We start from the raw sequence: 22,531 nt of genomic DNA on the forward strand, positions 1-22,531 counted from the left end.
GCATGGACACCAGAAACCAGAAGAAGGACCTTGCGGGATCCAGGAGAACAGTGCAAGAAGCGGTTGCCAAATTAGGCAGATATGCTGCACCTCCCTTTACCTGTGAGACTGAGAGCGGGAGATGGAGGGCGAATTTAGGGTGGAGGGGTGGTGGGAAAAGCAATACGTGGGTGTAAGGTGTTAACAAAGGCACCAGGCAGGTTTTCAATCTTGAGAGACCCCTATGTGCCCTCGTTGACCACTGAGTTGTCTGCGAGGAGTTGACTTATAGGGGCACACACTAGAATGTGATATTTGGAATTACTAACCCTCCCTATAGGGGTACCACATTTTCCTTTTGCTGGTCCCCAACTAGGTGCTAACTACTAAAGCTGTGGCATTAAGAAGTTTTAAATGGCACTGTGCTGGATAACTATATGGTCTAAAGTATGTGTGCTAATGGCAGTACCCTAGGATTGAGGAGCAAGGTCTCATGTTACTCTACACTGGCCTTGGTTTACCCTAAAGGAGGAATGGGAAGTCTATTAAAATTTAGTGGAGCACTGAGTGGAATATATCAATGCTTTCTTAGATTTAGGGTTACTTTCTTATACAGGGCGGGTTGTAAATGTAAGATTTGTTAGCATGCATTCTAACTTTTCAAACAGAAATAAATCTTGGAAAATGTTTAAGCTAGCGTGTGTTCTTACTCCCTTTATATCTAGGTGAGGGAAGAGGGTTTGAGATCGCCCAGGGTCGCCTGGGCCCTGGCCGTATCCACCACTGCATGAGAACCATAGGTGTGGCTGAACGTGCTTTACAGATCATGTGCCAGCGTACAGGCGAGCGGGAGACATTTGGGAAGAAACTGTATGAGCATGTAAGTACCAGGAGGCCTAAGTACTAACATCCTGGGAGTAATAACCCACATTCAGCATGTAGGTAGTAATACTCATGTTAACTGACAAACGGTCCAAATAATGACCTTTCAACTGAAGAAAGGAGATGTAACTAGACTAATAATGTTTCTTGTTTTTTCTTCAAGAGGAAAGTCTGTTCAAAGGGGATGTGTTTTATTATAAGCTTGTTATTGGTTTGTTCTGGAATTAGAAGTAGAAGGAAGTGGGGGCCCCAGGGACCCCTGAGGATCAATCCAGACATCCTGCTTTGCCATTATTATGTTTCTGAAATTGTGCTTTCGAAATGGGGGTGAGTTGGATAACCCCCACATGTCCCATAGTTTCAAGCATCTTCCTGCGTAATCCGTTCTTTTAAACCTTACGGCTCCTGCCAAGGAGTGTTTCTTTTCCTTTTTTATATTTTTTTTGTTTTAGTTATTTTGCTTTTTTTTATTTTTAGCTTAGTTCTTTTCAGTAATGGTTATTTAGACTTCGTATTTTTCAGTGGCCTTGGTTTTTTAGGAAGTCATTTCACTGTGTTCCCTACGTTTAACTACTTTTAATGCCTATATAGAGGCAAATGTGCTTTGGAGCCATATTTAAAAACTATCTTGGACATAGCAGCCCCAGGATCAGCTTAGTGGGGTTTGGCTTTCATGCACAATGTAATCTGATGGCACACTGGCCACGTGACTACTGCATGACCGTCTGTAACTGTTCACGCTACATGTCTGCCTTTGTAAATGTCTTCCTTTGGATCACACTACATGCCTGCCTTTGTAAATAGGTTTTCCTTTTACTCTAACGAAAACTACGATTGTAAACTCTGTATCTCTTTTGCAAATGCACCCACCTTTATGTTCTTCTGTATTTACTATTATGTCACTGTGATTTTCACTATGTAATTTGTAAGCTTTGCACATTCTTTTTGCTGCGCCCTGCTACCCCTAGGTCTGGTGCGCATTAGAAATTAAATAAACAAACAAACAAACATTGAACAACATTTCCGGGACCACATGTTATTACGATAACAGTGACAGGTTTTGGGGCAAGAATTGAAACTGATAGGAGCAGTTTAGCTCCCCCTTGTAACTGAGGAGCTGATTTTGACGTGCCAGGCAATCTGGTGCCATACGTTCCGACCTGAGGGGAGTCCATCTGCCTGGTGTCTGCCAGATGGGTGGGATGTGAACCATTTCAGGATGATGCCAAAGAAGCTCATCCTGTGTGCAAGGTGAGCGAGTAGTGTGTGATGATGAAATGTGTCAAATGGAGCTGAGAGGTCCAGGAGGACTTGCAGGCACAAGTACCCTTTATCGACAATCGAAATAGCATTGTCGACCACCTGCATGGTGGCTGTTCAGTGATGCATGTGGGACAGAACCCGAATTGGTAATCCTGGAGCAGACCGAGTTACTTGATTTAACAACTAACTTCTCTATGACTTTGCTGATAAATGTGAGATAGGTCGGTAGTTTTGTAGGACTTCTGCGTCGAGGGTGTTTTTTTTCAAGGATGGGCATATCAGCCCACTCCTGCACAGCCCATTTCTGCACAGCATTCCCCAATACACAAAAGCACATTGTATAATTGGATCCCAATGCTCTACCTTTCATATCTGTTTACTCTGAACACCTGTAGGATGTCAGAGGACAAAATTGGGTTCAGGGGGCACAGAGACCATGTGACTGGTCCTACTGGAAAGGGGTCACCATAGTGTGTGGATCTCTAGGGCCCACTGAGCGTGGCATCAGAGTCGAATGTCGGGGAGTGTTCGCTGTGACACGCTTATGCATATAAGCCATGGAGCTCAGTGGTGCCGAGAACCTTTCCTGTTGATGGGTAACATGCAAGACATTTTGATGAGGTAGACCGCTTTGCATCCTGGGTTAGTCTGTCTTTACCAGGGAGATTCTGCTATATTTTCATTGTTCTTTCCACTGGGAACACTCTTGCAGTTGAACATACCTCCCACGCTGTGTTTACAAGATGGATACCAGCCCGGGCGAGATTGAGCTCATCGTCTTGGGTGGTCACGCTATCCTGTAACACAATGCGAATATCATGAATACGAATGAAGGCCTTCTAAAGTTTGAGTTGGGACCTCCCCCTTAAGTGATTGGAGTGATCATCGAGTTGGTATATCACAGTTGGTTGATAATATAGGAACTACCAGTTATGAAGCTAGTGAACACTTGCAGACACACAGTGAAAGCTGTTAAGAGAGGACTGCATCTCTAGTCGCTCCATCCTCCACTTTGAGGAGGATCAGTTGGAGGGATTATAGGGCAGACAGCAGTGGTCGAAGTGAGCGGGAGCGGTTGGGAGCAGTGCTTCTGTACTTTTTTAAATTATTTTTACAGCTCCTATACTTTTATTTTAAAAAGAAACCGTACCGGAACGGTTTCGTTTTATAATAACAGTGTAGGAAGAAGTTGAAACTTGCACTTTCAGTGCACTGCACTGAACATTCCCTTAAACAGCAGGCAAATGTGTTTGGGGGTTTCTATTGTGTGTGGGAGGGGGCAGGTCAATGGGGTTTGTGAGGAGCGGGGCAGGCCTGCAGGGAACATAGCTCCACTACTTCTTTTCTTACACTTCGACCACTGGCAGACAGCAGCACTTCATAACAACAAACGGCAGCACTTTTAAACACTGCAAACATTTTCCTAACTTCAAGGCTGCTATTTGGAGTATTTGACTAGTAAACTAGCCATGATACTTTTTGGTATATTAAAGGATAATTAGCTGCACTCAGAACATTTTAAGGTTATTGTAGGTCCCCTTGGGTTTTAGTGCCCTAATAAAGCACGGAGCCTCCTAAACATAATTCCTTGGCGACTGATGCTTACAATGTACCACTGAGGGTACATTTGATCTGTACATCCAGCATACGGTTACATGAGCAGGGCCCTTACCTGGAGTGGTAATTTGTGAGTTTGTTGAAATTCTTTGTGGCAGAGGGTTACATCCCACTGAAAGGGCCCCCCTTAGTGCTCGGAGAGCTTAGGGGTGTAGCAGATCTATGCGGTGCACGGTTACCTGGTTATATATGCAGAGCCCGAACCTGCATTTGAAGAATGCATCTCTGTAGAAACTCTGTGTGGCACAGGGCGACAAATAGACAGAGCACTGGCATTTCTTTTGTCCCTGGTGGAACAGCAGGCGCTATATCTGCTATTCTGCTACTGGCGTGCTGCTGCATCTGCTATTCTGCTACCAGTGTGCTGCTGCATCTGCTATTCTGCTACCAGCGTGCTGCTGCATCTGCTGTTCTGCTACCAGCGTGCTGCTGCATCTGCTATTCTGCTACCAGCGTGCTGCTGCATCTGCTGTTCTGCTACCAGCGTGGCACTGTCTGTTATTCTGCTAACAGCGTGGCGCTGTATCTGTTATTCTGCTACCAGCATGCTGCTGCATCTGCTATTCTGCTACCAGCGTGCTGCTGTATCTGTTATTCTGCTACCAGCGTGCTGCTGCATCTGCTATTCTGCTACCAGCGTGGCGCTGTATCTGTTATTCTGCTACCAGCGTGCTGCTGCATCTGCTATTCTGCTACCAGTGTGGCGCTGTATCTGTTATTCTGCTACCAGCGTGCTGCTGCATCTGCTATTCTCCTACCCAGGTCATTATGAAACATAATGACCTGGGTACACGACTTTAACACCTATCCCACTGCCTGCACCATACAATCGTGTACTGGATCTGCTCATTTTGTAAAAGGGTTACATTGCAATTGCCATTAGCAGGGCCCTGGCCTGCACGAAAACCATGTGGGTTGTAGCAGCTCTGTTTGGCACAGGGTAAAGGCGCACAAAGATATTGTATGGATATTGTGCTCTTCATGGATCAAAGAACCAATTTGGGGCCACAGGAGCAGAGGCAGATTTAGCAGGACGCGAAGGACAAATGCCAACGGTCCCCCCGCCCGACCTGGTCTCCCTCACCTCAAAGACAAACAGCCAGGGCTGCACACAGGATCCCAGTGAGGTCTGAAATATCTTTTTAGCATGTCTTTTAGCAACCTATTTACAAAGAAAAAGTATTGCTGGTGGTAACACGTACCTGGAAGTGACCATTAACTGTGGCAATTGAAGTGTGATTGTTGGTTAATTAGAAATGACGGGGGCACATAACAAGCTTCAAGCGGTGTGAAACATTGATGTCATAGCATTGTATTTCACTGTGTCTGTAGGAAATTCTTTTGTAGGTTTCCATTACTATACATGTTGGAACTTGCAGGTTTACATTTAGGAAGGGTAAATGGGTTATATATTGTCAGAATGTGTTATTGTATGAATTGTGCACTTTTAAAGTAATCTCTATAAAAGAGAGTACTATAGTAGGGCTTAGAATCCAGCCAATAACACATATTTGTACCACCTTGAGCTGGCACGATATGTGGTCAAGTAACTGAATTTCATACAAGGCTAAAAATGTAAGCAAGGTGTTTGGTTCTCAGCAAATTATTTAATCTCACTGTGCCTTAGTAGGCACATCTGGAAATGCCTAGAAGTGATTCCATTAGTAGTGTATTTCTAAAAAGCCTCGCTCCTGCTTTACTAGACTAGTATTACTCCATATACGATAACGGTGACAATTCGTATTCACATATAATCTGTGGGTTAAGATATATGATATGATAGTTTATTTATATAGCGCCTATACACAATGTGTTTCAAAGCGCTTCAAGACAAGGGAGTGAACAAGGGAAAAATACAATGACATTTCTACAGGCCATGAACAGTAAGGATGTGAAATTAACTATCGTACTTGGCCTGATGACATTTCAGATAGTGCAAGAGCTAAGACATAGATAAGGAAGGGAGGGGGTGGAGGATAGTGGCAAGGAAATGAAAACAGACAGGCGACTATCGTACTAGGCCTGATGATAGTGCTGGAAGGGGGGGGTGGTTCAGACGAGGTTGCTATCATACTAGGTCCAGGGACAATTCTGGTAGAGTAAGTGCATAGAAGAAAGTAAGGGGAGGAGGGGAGGAGATAGGAAAAGGGAGAAGGGAGAGGAGGAGAGAACAGAGAGTAAGCAGTCAAAAAGAGTGTAGAAAAAAGAGTGGAGAGTGAATACAATTTCAGAAGTCAGTAGCAACACATAATGTTGCAAGCCAGGATACAAGATGGAGATGGGAACAGCATGATTCAGGGCCACCATGAGTACAAGATGCAAAGGAAGTCCAGCATGAGAGTTGAGATGCACTGTGAATCAATGAAGTCCAATAAAGGCAAATCCAGCATTGGCCACAAGATGGTGATGGTGAAACCAGAATGGTTACCCTGTGGATCTTGGTTACATTTTCAGTAGCTGTTTCTCTTGCTCCCTGCTTCCTTCTCCGCTTCCTATAACTTCCTTGCACCGTCAACTAAATAAAAAATATGTTGCAGACCTGGCAGGAGTGACACCAGCCGCCTGCAGAACTCTTAATCTGCAGGTCCGGAGACAACGGTGGCGGCGGGTTTACCGCCACCGTTGTTTCCGGACCGGCAGGGTCATAATGAGGCCCATTGTGCTTCACCCCCGTCTGTCCAAGTTGACACGATGGGGGGGGGTGCAGTTTACTGCAAGGGAAAGGTAGTGAACAGGAATGCCGTTAATGGGCGTGAATGGAATGTGAAGGGGGATCAAATGAAGAGGAAGGAGAGATCAATAGACACATTGATGCTTCAAGACTATTTTTCATACTTTTCTGTATCCCTCTTTTGCTCTTTGGGAAGTAAACACAACATCTGAAACTTTGCCTTATACTTTAGCACAAATGTCAATTACATGAGGTGGTCAGAAATTGAAGTAAATGGTGGGCAATCAAGACACAAACTAAGAACTGTAAAAGACATTTTGGGGGGATAATTGCCACACATTGGGTTTTGTTTTGAGTACTGCATAGCCATGGGGCCCTACTTAGTCTTCTCTGTATAAATGTGCCCAAGGCTCAGACACTGGTGGACTGTGAACAAAATGTGGTCCTGGAAATGTTTTTCAATGTGTCATCAGGACTGCAAGACTTGTCCTTGGCTTCAAGCCCTGGGATTGTATCTCTCCAGCCCTGAAATCTCTTCATTGGCTCCCAGTGGCTGCAAGGATTAAATTCAAGACCCTTTGCATTGTCCACAAGGCTTTCTGGGGCCTGGTTCCAAAATACCTTCAACTTTCCCTCCTTAAATACCTGCGCTCCTCCACCCCCAACTCTGTGAGGGTTAGTCACTTTTCTAAGCAACGAGTTGGTGGTAGATCTCTTTCTTCGGCTGGGGCCTACCTCTAGAACAGCCTCCCTGCCGCTCTGAAACTTAAGGAGAACCATCTCAGGTTCCGCAAGCACCTCAAGACCTTCCTCTTTGCTTCTGACTTCGCTCTTCCTTTCCCCTGCTGATCCGTCTGCTTCGGCACTGTGCACCTGGTTTACGCTCTGATTTCGAGCCCACACACCCGCATAACATCGTCCTCAATGTCAAGGGTGCACCAAAAGGAATGAAGAACGTGTTGCCTTTTCTATACCATCCTCTCTAGTAAAATTAAAACTCTCAATCCCTCTTCTAAAAATGTTAAGGGAATTAAAACCAGCCTTAAAAGTATTGAAGTGGAAAATCCTAATTTCTTTAAAATAAACTGTTTCCCAGAATCCCTTGGGACTGTGATGAAGAAGAGGGTTGAGGAGGCATGCAGAAGTAAAGGTCAGGCAAGTAGGCCTAGCAGCCTTTGCCGGGGTCAGGCAATTAACATTAAGGGCTTGCACCTGAAGTCAATTGCCCCACCTGAGAGGCATACAAGGCAGCAGCAGGAAGGCGCAGGAGGGAAGGAGCTGGAGCTGGAGCAGGAGCTGGAAGGTTGGCAATAGTAGCAGAAGGAGAAGAGCTCAAGGCTGGCAGATCACAAGGAAATGTGACCACTTACGCCCGGACGATAGAAGAGCAGATTTCACCTGCAGGTTCTGAGTTTGTCCTGTGTTCACAAACCCTGTCAGGCTCTGGCTGCACTGGAAGAGACTTGGAGAAGTTCAGTTTCCCCAGGTGCGCCCAATAGCTGTGACTGCAGAGCTGAGGTTGTGCAAATACTCGAGGCCCATGTGCAGAAGCAAGCAGAGGGAAGCGGGAGAGAAGGAGACTCTCTGTGGTTGAGGCGGGATCAGAGACACCCGTGCTGCAGAGGGGTATGGATCCCAAGAGTACCTGAAATAGTAGTAGCAGGAAGAAAAAGTCGGAAGTGGAAGCCGCCCGCAATCAGTGTTATGGAGCCGGTGAGTGAAGCTCTGTACTCCAATTCACATAAAACTCCTTGCCGAGAACTGTAACCAGCTCCAGTTGAACTTGAATAGAAGTAAGAGTGAATAAAAGTTTGTGTTGCTGTGGGAGGTCTGTATAAAAAAAAAGGGAATGTATCACACGCACGTTTAACACAAGACAAAGTGCTCATGTATAAAAACCTTCTCTTTCCCATTGTTACATTAAATAACCTTACCGGTGTGGTCCCGTGTCTCCAATTAAGAGGGAGAACGCTGTTCATAATCACTCGAATGGTAGCAGCTGACTTTCCCAAATTGTTGCAAGAACCATTACATCAAAAAAAGGTCTTACAATCTTAAAAGGTGAACTTCTCCACCAAAAAGTGGTCTCATGTAACTAATTCTGTTTCACTTGTGAAACCCAAATCTTGTAACATCCAGAACAAATACATTGTAAATGTAGAAGTTGCTGAAGTAGTGTGACGAGCAAGTAATGCCCAAGCCAGGAGACAAAATCCTTCTAACTTGAAACCAGCCTTATTAATACCTAATCACCTACATGTTGAAGTTGTTAACGTTGTTACCAAACCAGTGTCCTCTGATACAAGTATGATAAGGTTATCCATTGCTGGAAAAGTGGCAATACAACGTTGGGGTAACTGCTCGAATCCAAGAAGCTGAACATAAATCTGGGGGAGAGAGTTGGGTGCTTGTTAAACAAACTATTCAACAATCTGTAGGGGTGAGACTGTTGAAGCTGAGAGAGAAGCAGTCTAGAAGCCAAGACAGATTCTAGTGGTGTCTGTAAGATAAACGGGCAAGGCAAAGAGGCTGCCCCTTTCTTATGGCATGGTAAGGAAGTGTGCCTTGCCTACCTTTGGCGGTTGAAGAGTCTTGTATTTAAGTTGCCTAATAAATCTCTAAATAACAAGTCACAGCAGAGCCAATAGAACTGTGGTTGTCAACAACATTGTCAGAGAATATTATAGTTAAGGGGGTTGTATTAGTAGCACACAGGGAAGCGAAGGAGCCTGCTTTCACAGTGCCAGTAGCAGAAGGGAGTTGCCAGGAGGAAAGCAACTCCCTTAGAAGAAGCATCCTGACAAGTTATATTAAAGACGCTGCAGAGGCTGTAAAAAGATGAACAGTTGTTGAAGCAGAAGTGGTACTTTCAATTGAAATTTGGTCAAGTCTATCCTGGAAGGAGGTTATCCAGGATTACCATTGGTGCTGTTTACTTTGTGGAATTTGGAAAGGGAACTTTTCAACAAATGGAGAAAGAACTGTTACCAGTGGATTTTTGTTTGTGTGAACTTTTGTTTTCCTTTGGCACTTTCAAGAACTGGTTCAAGACTTTTCTTTTTCTTTGTGAGAGATTGAGTTTGGACATTCCTGGGAAAGGGCTCTGACCAGGACATGTAGAAGTTATCTAAGTCACTGGTTATTCGGTAATCATTTATTTATGTTGTTTATGGTTTACTTTGAATGTGTTGTTGTTTAGGGTGAGAGCCGGTTTTGTGTATGCTAGATTTTCCCTTACAACCTAGATTAAGTGGGGCACTCCCTGGTAGAGTATGCATAGTTAGATTTTCTTTGCATTTTCATTTATTAATAAAATGTCAAATAATGAGAAAACTACAAGCAGATGTCCACCTTGCATTACTGACCCCTCACATAATTCAGATGGCAGATATAGTGAGGACTAGAAATGGGCAAACATTTAGGGTTCCTTTGTTGGGATGTTAGCAAAGGACACCCAAGTTCACTCATGCAACTGCCCTATGTTTACCAGATGACTCCATGTCACCTGAGACACTGTCCTATTCCTGGGCTTTCATTTCACCATTAATTGCATTCTGGCAGTTGTAGTATTGGGTCACTTTAGTTGAATAAAATGGACTTAATTAAAAGAAAACACAGGACTGGAGACGATTAAGTTATATGGTCACCTGACCCACCCCAGCTGAGCCCTGAGTGGTTTTTCAACTGGAGAAAAGATCACAGGAAAGGTAGTAAGACTCACAAGGTATGAGATTGAATGATGGATACAGATAGAAATTGGGAGACAAATGGAATCCTATATAATGGTATTAGCATACAGAACAGGATCCTACTGGCCTTTAAGAGGATGATCCTGGAAGGCCAGTAGGACTGGGTCAGGTGTAGCTCTCAAGTTTGACCATGCATGAGCAAGTCGTCTAGTCCTGGTCTTATCATTTGCATTCTGGGACTTGCAATTTTGCTTTCCCTATTTTATGTTTTATTAGTTCTTACTAAAGGTAAGGAATAAAGGTATTCACTTCTTCCAGCTTCGCAACCCTTATGTACAATGTTATCCCTTCTTAAATATTTAGTGTTTGGCCTTCATATCATGACTTTTGATGTGGAGTGATTTATCCTGATTTTGTTCTCTAAGCAGAAAGAATGCACTGCTTTCAAAAAGATGCTGTAAATCCATATCCATTTATCATTAGCATACAGCAACATGGGAGTGGTTGTCTTGACTAATTTTAGGCATGTCTTAATTACTTTCATTTTAGGGTATGATGTGTTGTTGATGATTTTAAACAGGGTTGACGCTAACACACACCCTGGTTTCATCCCTCTATCTGTATAGAAAGCTGTTGGTAGATGTCCTTATTGGCCATATCTCACCTGAATTTGTAAATGGAGATATAGTTGTTTCAGAAGATGTAACAGTTGTTACCCGAGCCAATTCACATTCATTAGATCAAAGGCTTGACTATAGTCTTAAAATGTTTCGTTCCACTATAGTGTTGTTTGCAAACAGTATATTGAGATCGGACGGTACTGAGTAAATCTCTGATTCTGGAGAGGTCTTCTATGAACCCCCTTGTACTGGGGATGAAATGTTGCCCTATTCTTGACAAATAGAATCTTCAAAAGAATCTTCAAGAAACTGTTCATCTGCGTATATATTGGGAATTGACCTATAGGATGCAGGATTTGATGTTGGATTCCTGTTGAGCAGAGAAAGGGTAATACTAGACCTCTAGGACACGGGTAATTTGCCATTTACTTCACAGTGTAAACATATTTCTGTAGAACTGGGCGACAGCATGATTTACAAGGAGTAAACATCTTCAGTGGTCTGGGCCCCAGGGTTTCATCAACCTTAAACTCATCCATTGCTTCTTACACCTTTTTCCATTAGAACCAATTCAGCATTTTGAGCACCAGGCATCATCTACCTCTGTACACATCTCTTCTTCTTGGAAAAAAGTCAAAATCTCTCTTTCTGCTATGCTTTGGATTTTGTGTTCAGACATTTCAAATGTTAGTACAGTTTAGCCGCTATTTCTTCCTTGTGGAAATCTGATCCAAGAAAGCAATCCATATATCTGTAGTGCTCTTTGCTTCTTTGATGATCGTAGTGGAACACTGAGTATCCTTCACCACAATATGCCAGAACCTTTTGAAGTTATCTGTAGCTGCCCTTTCAAGCTTCTTCCATTTTCGGTCCCATGAGGCTTGCTTATTGCTTGTACTCTTTTTTTGAGTTCTCTTTATTCTAACTGCTCCTGAAGGCTTCTTTCAATGCATTCTTTCCACTATTGCCTTTTTTGGCAAAGCAAGCTGTCTCGCGTCGAGTGTTCGTTTTTGATGCACTGGTTTTGTTTACAAATATGGAGTCTTAGAAATTCAGGATAGAAAAGATTTGAACATCGACTCCTAGTACTTTAGTTCATGTACTTCCAAAGACCCCCCACCTCAGTCAGGGTATTTTTTTTAAGATGGGCTATTTCTTCTTTCAGGTTCTGGAGCACTGTCTCTTTGTTCTTTTGTGCATTTTGTAGGGCCATAAATGCCTTTAAATCATCCCTGCTGACCCGTTGCATTCCCAGTCTTGACTTGTTTTTGATTGCTCCTAATTCACAGATCTGTTAGCTCCCAGACATAGACCCATGCATGCCTAATTTGAGAGTTATGGTTGGGTTTATGGTCATTCAGCAACCGCTTCATTAGTTGAGCCTCCAAAATGCAAGACCAATCTTATAGAGGGAAAGTCTAAAAGGGAGCTAGAATCAAATATCACTTGGCCTTTCTCCGGCTGTGTTTATACTTAGATCAGACCCTGTTTCCTTCAGAAATCCTCAATTTCTAGGCCTTTTGGATTAAGAGCCTTAAAATCATGTTCCGAATTAGGGAACCAACAGTTCTTCTTATGACCAGATATTTTGGAGTTTGACCCTCACCCCCTCAAAGCATTCATCTTGGCATTAAAATCACCCCCCATTACAAGGTGCAGGGCTTAACCCTTTTTTAATCTCTAGATACATCAGATGTTCAATTGGCTCCATCGTTTTTAGCCATTTTGGATTGCTGCAGATTGGGCATTTACATTCATGATTCAAATAGTTTTCTTGCGGTTATAAAGATGGTCTGCCTCTTGGCCCGCTGAAGAATTTGATTCATAGAGGTACATCTTGTCACATGTGTCGACTGACAACTTATTTGCAAGCTGTCCTCCTTATTTATTTATTACAGCAAGTACAACGGACATATGATATCCCTTTAATGTTACAGGAATTGTGGCCCAGGTTTCCCGAAGAAATATAATGCATGCTTTTCTGATGTATGTAATTCCTGAAATCTGGATCTCTTATTTTGGTAATGGAGCTGGGTTTGTTCAAAGATACGTTTTTGATTTCATTTACAGAACTTTCACTCTCTTGGTTTAATCATGCTTGCCCATTCCTCGGCTGTCATGCCACTACCCTCGATTGTCTCACCTCTTTAGGTTTTTCTAGACAGTTGTCTATTTTATTTTCCCTTCCATTTTCTTCAATCCGCCAGATTCTGATAGGGGGTTGGTGTTATCTTTAGGACTTGACTCCGGCCCCTGGATTCAACTCTGATTCGCTTTGCATTGATGGTTTCTTCACTACACTTTGTTTAAACGTTCTTTGATGCATCATAGTAGGACACGCAACTTTACCTGGCTACTGGTAGATGTTGGGCCTTTTCTTGCTTTATGTAGTGGGTACAATGTGATTGCTTGTTTAGACAATCCTCTTTTCCTGGAAGGTCGTTCTACTATACAACTCCATTCACTCTTCCCCGTCATGGTTTCCTGGGAAGATGCAGACCTGTAACTATGCTCTTTTATTTCTATAACAGATGGTGCGCCATGGCAAATGGGAATACCCCGAGGGGACTACCCCATTATAAGGGCAAAATTCAATTTTGCTTTGGGGCAACCCTTGGCTCCAGGCTAGTGCCATTGATGTAATTGAATCGGTTCTTGGTATAAGACCTCAGGATGAGCTTGGGGCCAGCAAAGAGTAAAATTGATCACTACTTTGCATTTGTATAACAAATTCATGTTGTTTTTCGATTTTAAATTCTGGATTCCAAAGAATAAAACCTAACTGTGTGACCTACTCAAACAGGACATGGCGTATATTTGGTAGCTCTGAACAGAATTAGTCACCACACAGAGATAGCTACGCCTGCCCCATTAGATTTTCTGATGCCCTGGATGGTCTGTAAACCTCCACATTTCCATATATCGAGGGGTAGATCTTGCTGCATGGGCAGTGCAGGCACTGCAGTGGTCCCCAAACCAAACATACAAAGTACTTTTTCCATTGCAAGACCATTGGCTGTATTTTAATTTTTAAAGCATTGAATGTTGTTTACAGAAGGTAAGTAAAACAAAATGCAACAATACATTTAACAGATATTAGCAATCGCTTTTAAAATAACTAGTTTAAATATCCAACTTGTCACCAAAATAAGCAACCGTGTTTTGCCAGAAATGAATTGAAAACATCTGCCCCCAAATTCTCCATTCTCTGAATCCAAAAGAACAATGAAAAGTGAGGTAATACAATGAATGCCCTCCCACAGAGGCTAACCTCTTCCCCCAAAAAGAACTTTAATCTCTGATTCTGGGCCACCCAGCTGAACCCCACAAACCTACTGGATAAGCACCAGCAGGTGAGTGAGCAAAGGTACTTTGCTCAGTCTCCACCAGCCACCAGCTTGAAAGCAGGATGGTGTCAAAAAGAGTAATAATTACTTAGAAGCACTGTGGAATATCAGACAATATCGGTGGAGCAGACCCAACACCAGACTCGCATTAATTTGGTTTACTCAGAAAAATGTACAATTCTTTGCCAAAACAATGAACTGGGTTGGAAGCTACGAAAAGGGTCAGGATGTTTTGTGGCTGCCTAAAAGTAAAGCTAACTGGTCTCCTCCCCTATGTCTTCTGCTCTCGCCAGGAACCTGCTCTGTGATTATCCCTCTTGTCGCCACTTGCGTGCTTATGGGGTTCCTGAAACCCTACTTCTCTGTTATTGATCTCATTCTCTGCCTCGTCTTTTTCCTTAAACCTTTTTGCCACTATGCCTTTCCACTTTTCATGTTCTCGCAATCTGCTCTATCCTCTAGCTTGCTCTGTCTCACACTCCCTGTCTCTTCTCCTTTTGCTTCTTCACCCCTTTTGGCTCGTTCTCTTTCCCAAAGTCTACTCCACTGCTTTTTGTCCACCTCTTCTCTCCTTTGGGTACTTGGTCTAGCCCAGTCCAGGTGTACAAACAAACTGAAATTCTTCTTTTCCTGACCACCTCTTGTTGTTCCCGTTCCTTCACTTCCTGATATTCCTTTCTCGTTCTGTATGGCTTATCTCGGTTTCTTCAGGAAGTTCATTCTTTATCTTCTCCTGCCTTTCAGTTCTCTGATAATAACTTATTATTAGGCTCTTCTAATCTATGTCACTATCTTTGGACACAACTCTGTACCCTCTCACCTCTGGCTTTTCTTTGACAGGCTTTGTCTCACACCCTCTTTGATCTCTGGCCCATTCTGCACCATTCTGCACAAGTGGCAACTTGAAAGCACCTGCCTCCTCGAGCACAGTCCATTCCTGTGTGTCTGCCTTCACCAGCGGTTCTGCTTCCTGCTTCAAATGCTCTGCTTCTCTCTTCTCCAATTTTCAGTTGAAAGCATAAGCCATTTTAAAAGTCCCACGCAGCTGATCTTCATTGTTGCATCTAGTCTGCGTGTTCTGCTTGGGTTTTTTTCAATCCGTATCAACTCCTTCTTCCTCTTCCTCATCTCAGTACTTGAGGCGTTATGGGAGTTGGAGTCTGTAGAATTTTTAATCCTTCCAAAAAGATATTGTTTAAGATTTTTGTTTAGAACAACAACATCAGAGACCAAGAATGTTAAATGTGAGTTGTGTATTTGAGGTATGCATGGTATTCTGCTCTGAGTATTTTGCAGAAAGGGATCTTTGGGTCCTATAATGGGAGGGATTTGTAAAGTGACAATCGACCATCAACAATTCAGGAATTATATAGTCTTCCTCTCTGGGAAGGGAAGAATACTGCATCCCTCCCGATGGGGTCACCACTGTTACTGTCATGGCCACAGGCCCCAGAACACAAACAAAAACACCATCTATTGATATATATATGCTATATAAGCTGCTCCATCCTTAAGGCCGGTGCTTCGCGTTACTGTGGACTCGCGTGCAACATGACGCTCACCACTGCTTGGACCAGTTTACTTACCTTTGAAACCAGGCGTTCTCCTGCATACTCACCTCAAGGAAACCGGTGCTTCATCTCTTCATCTGCAGACTCATCACCTGACATCCAGTGATCTTGATCCCGACGCCGCAGCACCGCACTCTCCATCCACGAACTTGGACCCTGTGAAAAAGAAGAAAGACAAGGTTAGAACATCCGTTGTAAGGCCGCACCGCATTTGAACCCTGCGCGCCCCCTAGTTAACAACTTACAAGCTACTGTACCGCTGCAGCTTTGTTCCACATTACCTACGGCTGTCGCCTCGAGCTCCGCAGCTTCTGCCGTGCTGGCAACATCAAGTGCAAGGGAAGAAAGCAAAAGAGCAAACATCAAAACTTGAACGGACAGCAATAAAAGGCAACAAACTTTACAATACAACAAAAACAGACGTAGAAAGACAAAGGCAAACAGGAACAATTACCTCAAGTATAGTGGCTTAGTCGCAGCAGGACTGGACTACCACGTGCAATGGACCAGTGAAGGAATTCGGTCCAGATCATACAAGCGCCCCTGCCAGAAGCAGCAGGATGGAGTGCTCGCCAAAACAAATCAACAGGTGAGCTTTCCAGGGACAGCGCATCCCATGGGTACCACGGTTTGGGAGAAGGGGATCAGGCACACAAGCTGGCATACTCAGGCCCCCATTCGCCACGCAGGAGCAGTCCCGAGCAGCATCACCGATTACCACCAGTCACCACATAAACGCAGAGGGCGAAGTCGGAGCTGAGCGATCTCACCCCCGGGAGGGCTGCAACCGTGCCCCAACGCCTCCGCATAGACCAGGCGACCGTAACAGTTACCCGATAGCCATCTCTTCCCATGTTATCCTCCCTCTTAGTATCACCCCCAAGATCATGATCAGGTAGCGACTGCTGTCCCCTGTCCACATAGAAGGAGATCGAAAGCTGGGGATCAGTGATGACTCCACAGGATTTGTCACACCTGCATCAAGGATTTGAACCAGTGTCAGAATACAGTTGTAGGATTCTCTCCCTCTTGACAGCCTCACCTCTGTCTTTCTCTGCTTTCCGTGTCCACTCAGAATCAGCATATGTTGCAGAGTGTCTCTCTCTGTCTCTCTTGGCTGTGTCCATTTTAAAGTTCCCGGCACTGTTCAATAGCTTCCAAACACTAGACTGCTGCGTTGGCTTACCGGATCTGGCTCTCCTCACTACTCGCTGTGCCGGTAAAGTGGCACAGCGAGTAGAGTGCTCGCTTTGACATCCGTGCAGAGCTTGCTAACGCAGGTTCGAATCCCGGCGGGGCCAAACTCAGCCTTTCATCCTTCCGAGGTCGATAAATGAGCACCACACACTGTGGGTAATAATAAGCAGCGCTCAGATACCTGAGGGTTCGTAGCGCTATATAAATGCCAAATTATTATTATTATTATTATTACTCCATCCCTCCTTCTCGTCTCAGTACTTAAAAAGGATGGATATTGAAAGACATTGCCAGCAGACTTGGAAACATGTTGAAGGGGATTTCTACAATAGGCCATCATGGCATGAGGAGTGGACGGGGTATCCCCGAAAGGGAAAGGGGGCTACCATGTCTCATCTGATGATGCCTGTCCTCCCCCTTGAGGGTTGCCTCCCCTCATGTGTTCCTTCCTCGCATAGCCACCCCTCAGAGTCAGATTCAGTGAGTGGCTGCTGTCCCCTGGCCACATGAGGAGAGGCTACCTCTAGGAAAGAAGTGATGACATCATCCGATTCATCACACCACCCTTGTAATGAAATACACACAATATGCAGACTTTTTGTTAAAAGGGCCACTTGGTCTCTGAGGAAAGAGAGCTCTTGCAGGTGTGCCACTGCTAGTAGGCAGGCAGTGCCTCAGCAGGCAGACAGGCTTTCCAAACAGCAAATCACTCCAAATGTTCCCCTGACCTGTATGGGGAAGGTCTTCCTCCTTCCTTAGAAATCTTTATCTTAACCTCTAGGATTAGGCCTTTGGCCAGTCTGTATCCCAATAAGGTTCCAGAGAAATCCTTCTGACGTCCAAAGGTAATTCCTTTAAGGGAGTCAGCTTACCCTATGCTAAAATAGGCAATCTGCCACAGCTGATTGGTTCCTTCTAGCTTTCTGTAAGGGCCCCAATCATGGCTGTTGTGGCAGTGTCTTTTGCCCTCATGTCCTAGTGCCTTACGTGGAACAAAAACAATGTCATACCCAAAGTGCTGCAGGAAGTGGGGTGGGAGCACTGGAAACATGGGATCCCTGGGGGTATCCAAGATGTTAGAATCCTTCTTTGGGCTGACGCTTCCCTTCTGGCTACCCTAACTCCACCCTCTCTCCTGTCTGCACTGCATCAAATGGACTCCAGTGATTAAAACCCTGGTGGGAGCTGTCTATTGTCCTGGATTTACCTTAGAAGCCCTGTTCCGAGCTTTTATGTCCTCTAGACAAGGCTATAATCTTCCTACAGAGATCAAAAGGTTGTATCCTGGGCTGGGCCCAGATTTGTTTTGGGTGAAACACAGTCCCAGGCAGGCGAATCCACAGACAGACTGGCAGCTGAATGAGTCCAGATATCAGGCTACCCATAAAGTGGCATCAAATGTTTTTGCCCAGCATAGCTGTGGCTTTCCATAGGCTACTATATTGAAAACCAGATCTGGCTTTATATCTATACAAAGAGCCACTAGGCCTAGAGAAAGTGCAGTTCGTATACAGTATTCTTTACTTTTTAAAGGGATTCCGGTCTTTATTACAAAAATGGTCAATGAGAAAATTAAAATGACTTCGGTTCTCTACCTGCCGGTGGTAAATCCCTTGAAGGGCACCTTCCTGAAGTAGTCCTGAACGAGCCCTCCAAACTGGTACCAGTAATGTCATTGATTTGGCAGCCAAAAACGGGTGTAGGCTTTAGTAAACAAATGGCTAGAGCACTGTTGCTAACTTGCTGCTGGCGAGCCAATTACTGATGCCCAGAAGAATGTATACAGGAAGTGTCCTATGTATGTATGTATGTGGGTAAACTCATTGATGCACCAAATTGGTAGCAGGCCCATCCGGGTACAAACCCATCAATACTAGTATTTAAAACACAGAGCACTGTCTGAAACCGAGACTGTTCAGCAGATTGACTTTTATGGCAGAATCCATTCACTAGAACTCCTAAAATTTCCCACAAATCTGGGAGACTTCCACTAGCAGATCGAAATCCGTCAAAGTAATTTCCTGGAAAAGGATGTTGGTGGTTCCTTCACTATCAAAAGAGCTTTTAGGCTCCCACTGAGTAAAGCTCAGGAATCCACTGGTGTGTTCTGGGCATGGTGCTCTCGGTCTGTGCGAGGGTCCGGCTGGGACATATAATCGGTACAGGCAGCAATGAAAAAGTGGCCAACAGTCACTTATTGCAATGTGGTAGATGTTTGAGTATTACCCAAGGGGGTGCTTTTGGTCAGATATGGATCAAATAAAGCATTAAAGAATATTTGCTTAGTAGCATTCGTTAAAACTAATGCAGTAACTTCCGAAATTGGCCCACTGTGGCCAAACAACGGGCCAATAATAGAACCTTTAGCCTACAGGCTATCCCGAGACGGCTCTCTGCCAGCAAGGATAGGGATGAGCTTCTGCAGAAGGCAACTTCATGGAAGGATTTAAAATGGATTGGTGGCAGACTGCTCCTCTTTCCCGTCTTGATCCATACCACTATGGCAAGAAGGAAGAGAATGTCAGCTTACAGGATGCCTTTCAGTCTTGTTCGTTGATCCTGACAGTATCTGGGTGCTTTCTGAATCATTGGGGATGATCGCATCGGTACAGCACTCTCCCGCCCCCAAACTCGAGGTGATCCATTGAGGAAAGAAGTATGTATTTGTTGCCTCTGATGCTGCTCAACTGTTTATTGTAAAATCCCAAAACGAGCTTGGTTGACACTTTTTTAAATGGTTTTCACGCCTGTGTACCATGTCCTTTTGATGTGACTCAGTGGGCCTCATTACGGGACCGGCAGTAACCCTGCCGGTGCTACCGTAAATATTTACCGCCACCTGACTTCCCAAGGCCACCGGGAGATTACAACCCCAGCACCCCTGAAAGTCAGGCGCTGGTAAAATATAAGTCCCCATTCCCTTAGAGTCCCATAGGACTCCTTGGGAGTGGGGACACGGAAGCACCGGTCCCCTGTTGACCTGTCTGCCTGCAGTGGCCGCTGTGCCCAGCAGGGTTAGACCTGTATGGCACAGCAGCTCCGGCAGGCAGACTCGGATTCTGGTGGTCCGGAAACAAGGGTGCTGGTAGGCCTACCGGCACCCTTGTTTCCGTACCTCCACCATTGTAACGAGCCCAATGTCTACATTCCATGGCCTTTGAATAAGGTAACTTAGCCAATGGCGAGCTATGGGTTAGCTCATTTGCCTGCATGTCCAAACTCACCATTGATTCCCATGCTTGGCATTGCTTCTGTATAGCGTTTCAAGCTTGTTAGCGAAAGTTGCATTTATACTCTAAATCTGTCTTTTGAAAAAATGGGGCATTGTAGAGTCTTGTTGTCTGGGCTTAAAGTAATTGATTTCTTTTGTTGTAGTAGCACATCTGTATGTCTCTTTATTTCTATACTTCACAAATAAAACTATTTTTAAAAAGTACTGAAACTTGAGGTACTCTGACAAGCAAAATAGTTGCAGCTGTAAAACAGTCCTGGGCAGACAGTTTGGGTTTAATAAGCGCAAAACATCTTCCATCAATTATATTGTTTACACATGCTCTAAAGCTGTGATCTTGCAGCCAGCGGCGCATAAGTGTCTGAGCTGTTGACAGGGTTGAGTTCAATTTAAAAGATGTCTGCCATGTTTACTTCACACAACCCTCCAGCTGGCAGACTCTAGCCTCTCCATCCTTCCTCTTTCATTCCCCCACCCATGTCAGTACTTCATAAACCACAAACTGTTTCCCACTGTCGATGACCAGTGTGAAGAATCCGAAATAAAACAATGTGGGATTGAGTCCTCTTAACATCTCATAAAACTGTATTCCCCAAAGGTCAGACTGCGCCTACGGGCCAGTGCTAGGCCACTTTACCCAAAGGGCCAGCGTGGGGGTGAGTGTGTGCGTGCGTGCGTGCGTGCGTGCGTGTGTGTGTGTAGGTAGCTGTGGACGTTGAATGCGTAGACAGATAGGTTGATCATAACATGGAAAGGGGCAAGAGAGAAAGTAGGAGGCTGATTCGAGGAGAGCAACAATTATCCAGTTGAGAGAAAAGGATAATGAGCACCAAATATTTGGACCCTTCTATGGTAAAAAAGAAACTAGATCAGGGGTTTGCAACCTGCAGCTATCCAGATAATTTGGACTACAACTCCCACGATCCCCACCATTGACTTTGCTGGATAGGGCTGATGGGAGTTGTAGTCGAAAACAGATGGAAAGCCAAAGGTTGCAGAACCCTGGACTTGATTATTCAAATGTTATACAATGAAATTCAACAGCTGCATCAAAGGGTGAGGATCTTGAGGCTAAAACAAAGAATGGGGCTGAAGACCGCAACCAAAAACAAGTGGGGCGAGAAGGGAAAAGAGCCAAAAGAAATGTGCGGAAAGTGACCGTTGCATGAAAGACGATTACCTTTGTTTGTGTTTTGGCGGATCAAGCTGATCTTGTTGATGAAGAAAGAGTTGCTGGCTGTAGATTTTCCGATGAAGTGCAGTACGGATTGGTCAAGGCAGAGGCTTGATGCAGTGCTTTATGACTTTAAAGTGGGCTCTGCTTTCATTGTTGGCCTTGGTTAGGATGTTTTGGTAGTAGGTGGCATTGGCAGTGGTGATCAGTTGTCTGCGTGTAGCACAGAGTTCTTTGAGCAGGGCGTGGTCAGATGCGCTGCAAGATTTTCCCCAATTCTTTTCTTATTTTTTGATTGATTGTTCAGTTCTGGAGTGTACCATGGTGCAGAAGGTTTAGGCTTGAGGGTGCATTGTTTCACTGATGCATGGAGGTTGTTGTTTATGAGGGTGGTGCTGAGTTCTTAGAGAACGAGTCACAGTTCTGGTTCATCAGAGTTTGGTGAGGTCTTGCATTCGAGCTTCCACTGGGAAATTCTTGAATGATCTGCAGGCTTGTTTACTGGATTTTTGTGGTGTGACTTATCTCAAAGGGGATTGCCCGATGGTCTCACCAGTGGGGTGGTACAGTATAGGAGGACTGTGAAAGAGGGTGGGCAGGGCGGTGATGATGTGGTAGAGGATATTACCTTTGCTGTGAGTTGGGGTTTTTCTGTGCTGTATGAGGCTCTGAGTGTTAAGTAGGCAGTGGATATCCTCCTTCATTGACTTGGTTCCTGGGTTGCCAGGGATGTTGAGGTTGCAGAGGAAGATGTTGTTGGCATGCATGAGAGACATGGTGGTGACCAAGTCAGTGAAGTCTTCAATGAAGGAGGTTTTGGGTGGTCTGTAGATAAGGTGAAAAGTGACTTTGTCCATTTGTGAGAATGGGAAGTGGCAGAGTAGGTTATCAAAAGAGCCAATGGTTGCGACATTGCCATGATGCTTTGTGAATAATGGTGAGGCTTCCACCGATATTGTTTGGATGAATTATGTAGCTGTTGGGGATGAGGACATCTGGCATGTGGGTGGAGGTTGATGTCATCCAGGCCTGAGCGATGAAGATGGCATCTAGTCATGTATGGTGATGGGGTTGCGATGTCTGCTGTACCGATTGGTGAGCGGACATTGGGGAGCATCAGTTTTCATGGCGCGGTTGAGGTTGCTCCGATGCAGTGTCCATGACGTTGTGGGTGAGCAGCGTAGTTGGCGATGAGTCGTGATGGTAGGTATGGCTTTTGGGAGAGAGAGGTGAAACATATATTGAAGGGAGCTTAACAGATGTTAGAGCACCAGGGGTTCCGGTCCTGG

At 44.6% G+C, this 22,531-nt stretch overlaps 1 protein-coding gene across 1 annotated transcript in view; it reads left to right on the forward strand.

The window, feature by feature from the left end:
- ACAD11 (acyl-CoA dehydrogenase family member 11) overlaps nucleotides 1–22,531 on the forward strand; it is a 728,164-nt gene that overhangs the window by 649,119 nt on the left and 56,514 nt on the right. The window contains exon 17 of the mRNA XM_069648691.1: nucleotides 705–859. Within this exon, the coding sequence (XP_069504792.1) occupies nucleotides 705–859 (155 nt within the window). The remainder of the gene's footprint in view (nucleotides 1–704; nucleotides 860–22,531) is intronic.

This window comes from Ambystoma mexicanum, chromosome 2q, assembly GCF_040938575.1.
Source record: "Ambystoma mexicanum isolate Mex_15411 chromosome 2q, UKY_AmexF1_1, whole genome shotgun sequence".
Lineage (NCBI taxonomy): Eukaryota > Metazoa > Chordata > Amphibia > Caudata > Ambystomatidae > Ambystoma > Ambystoma mexicanum.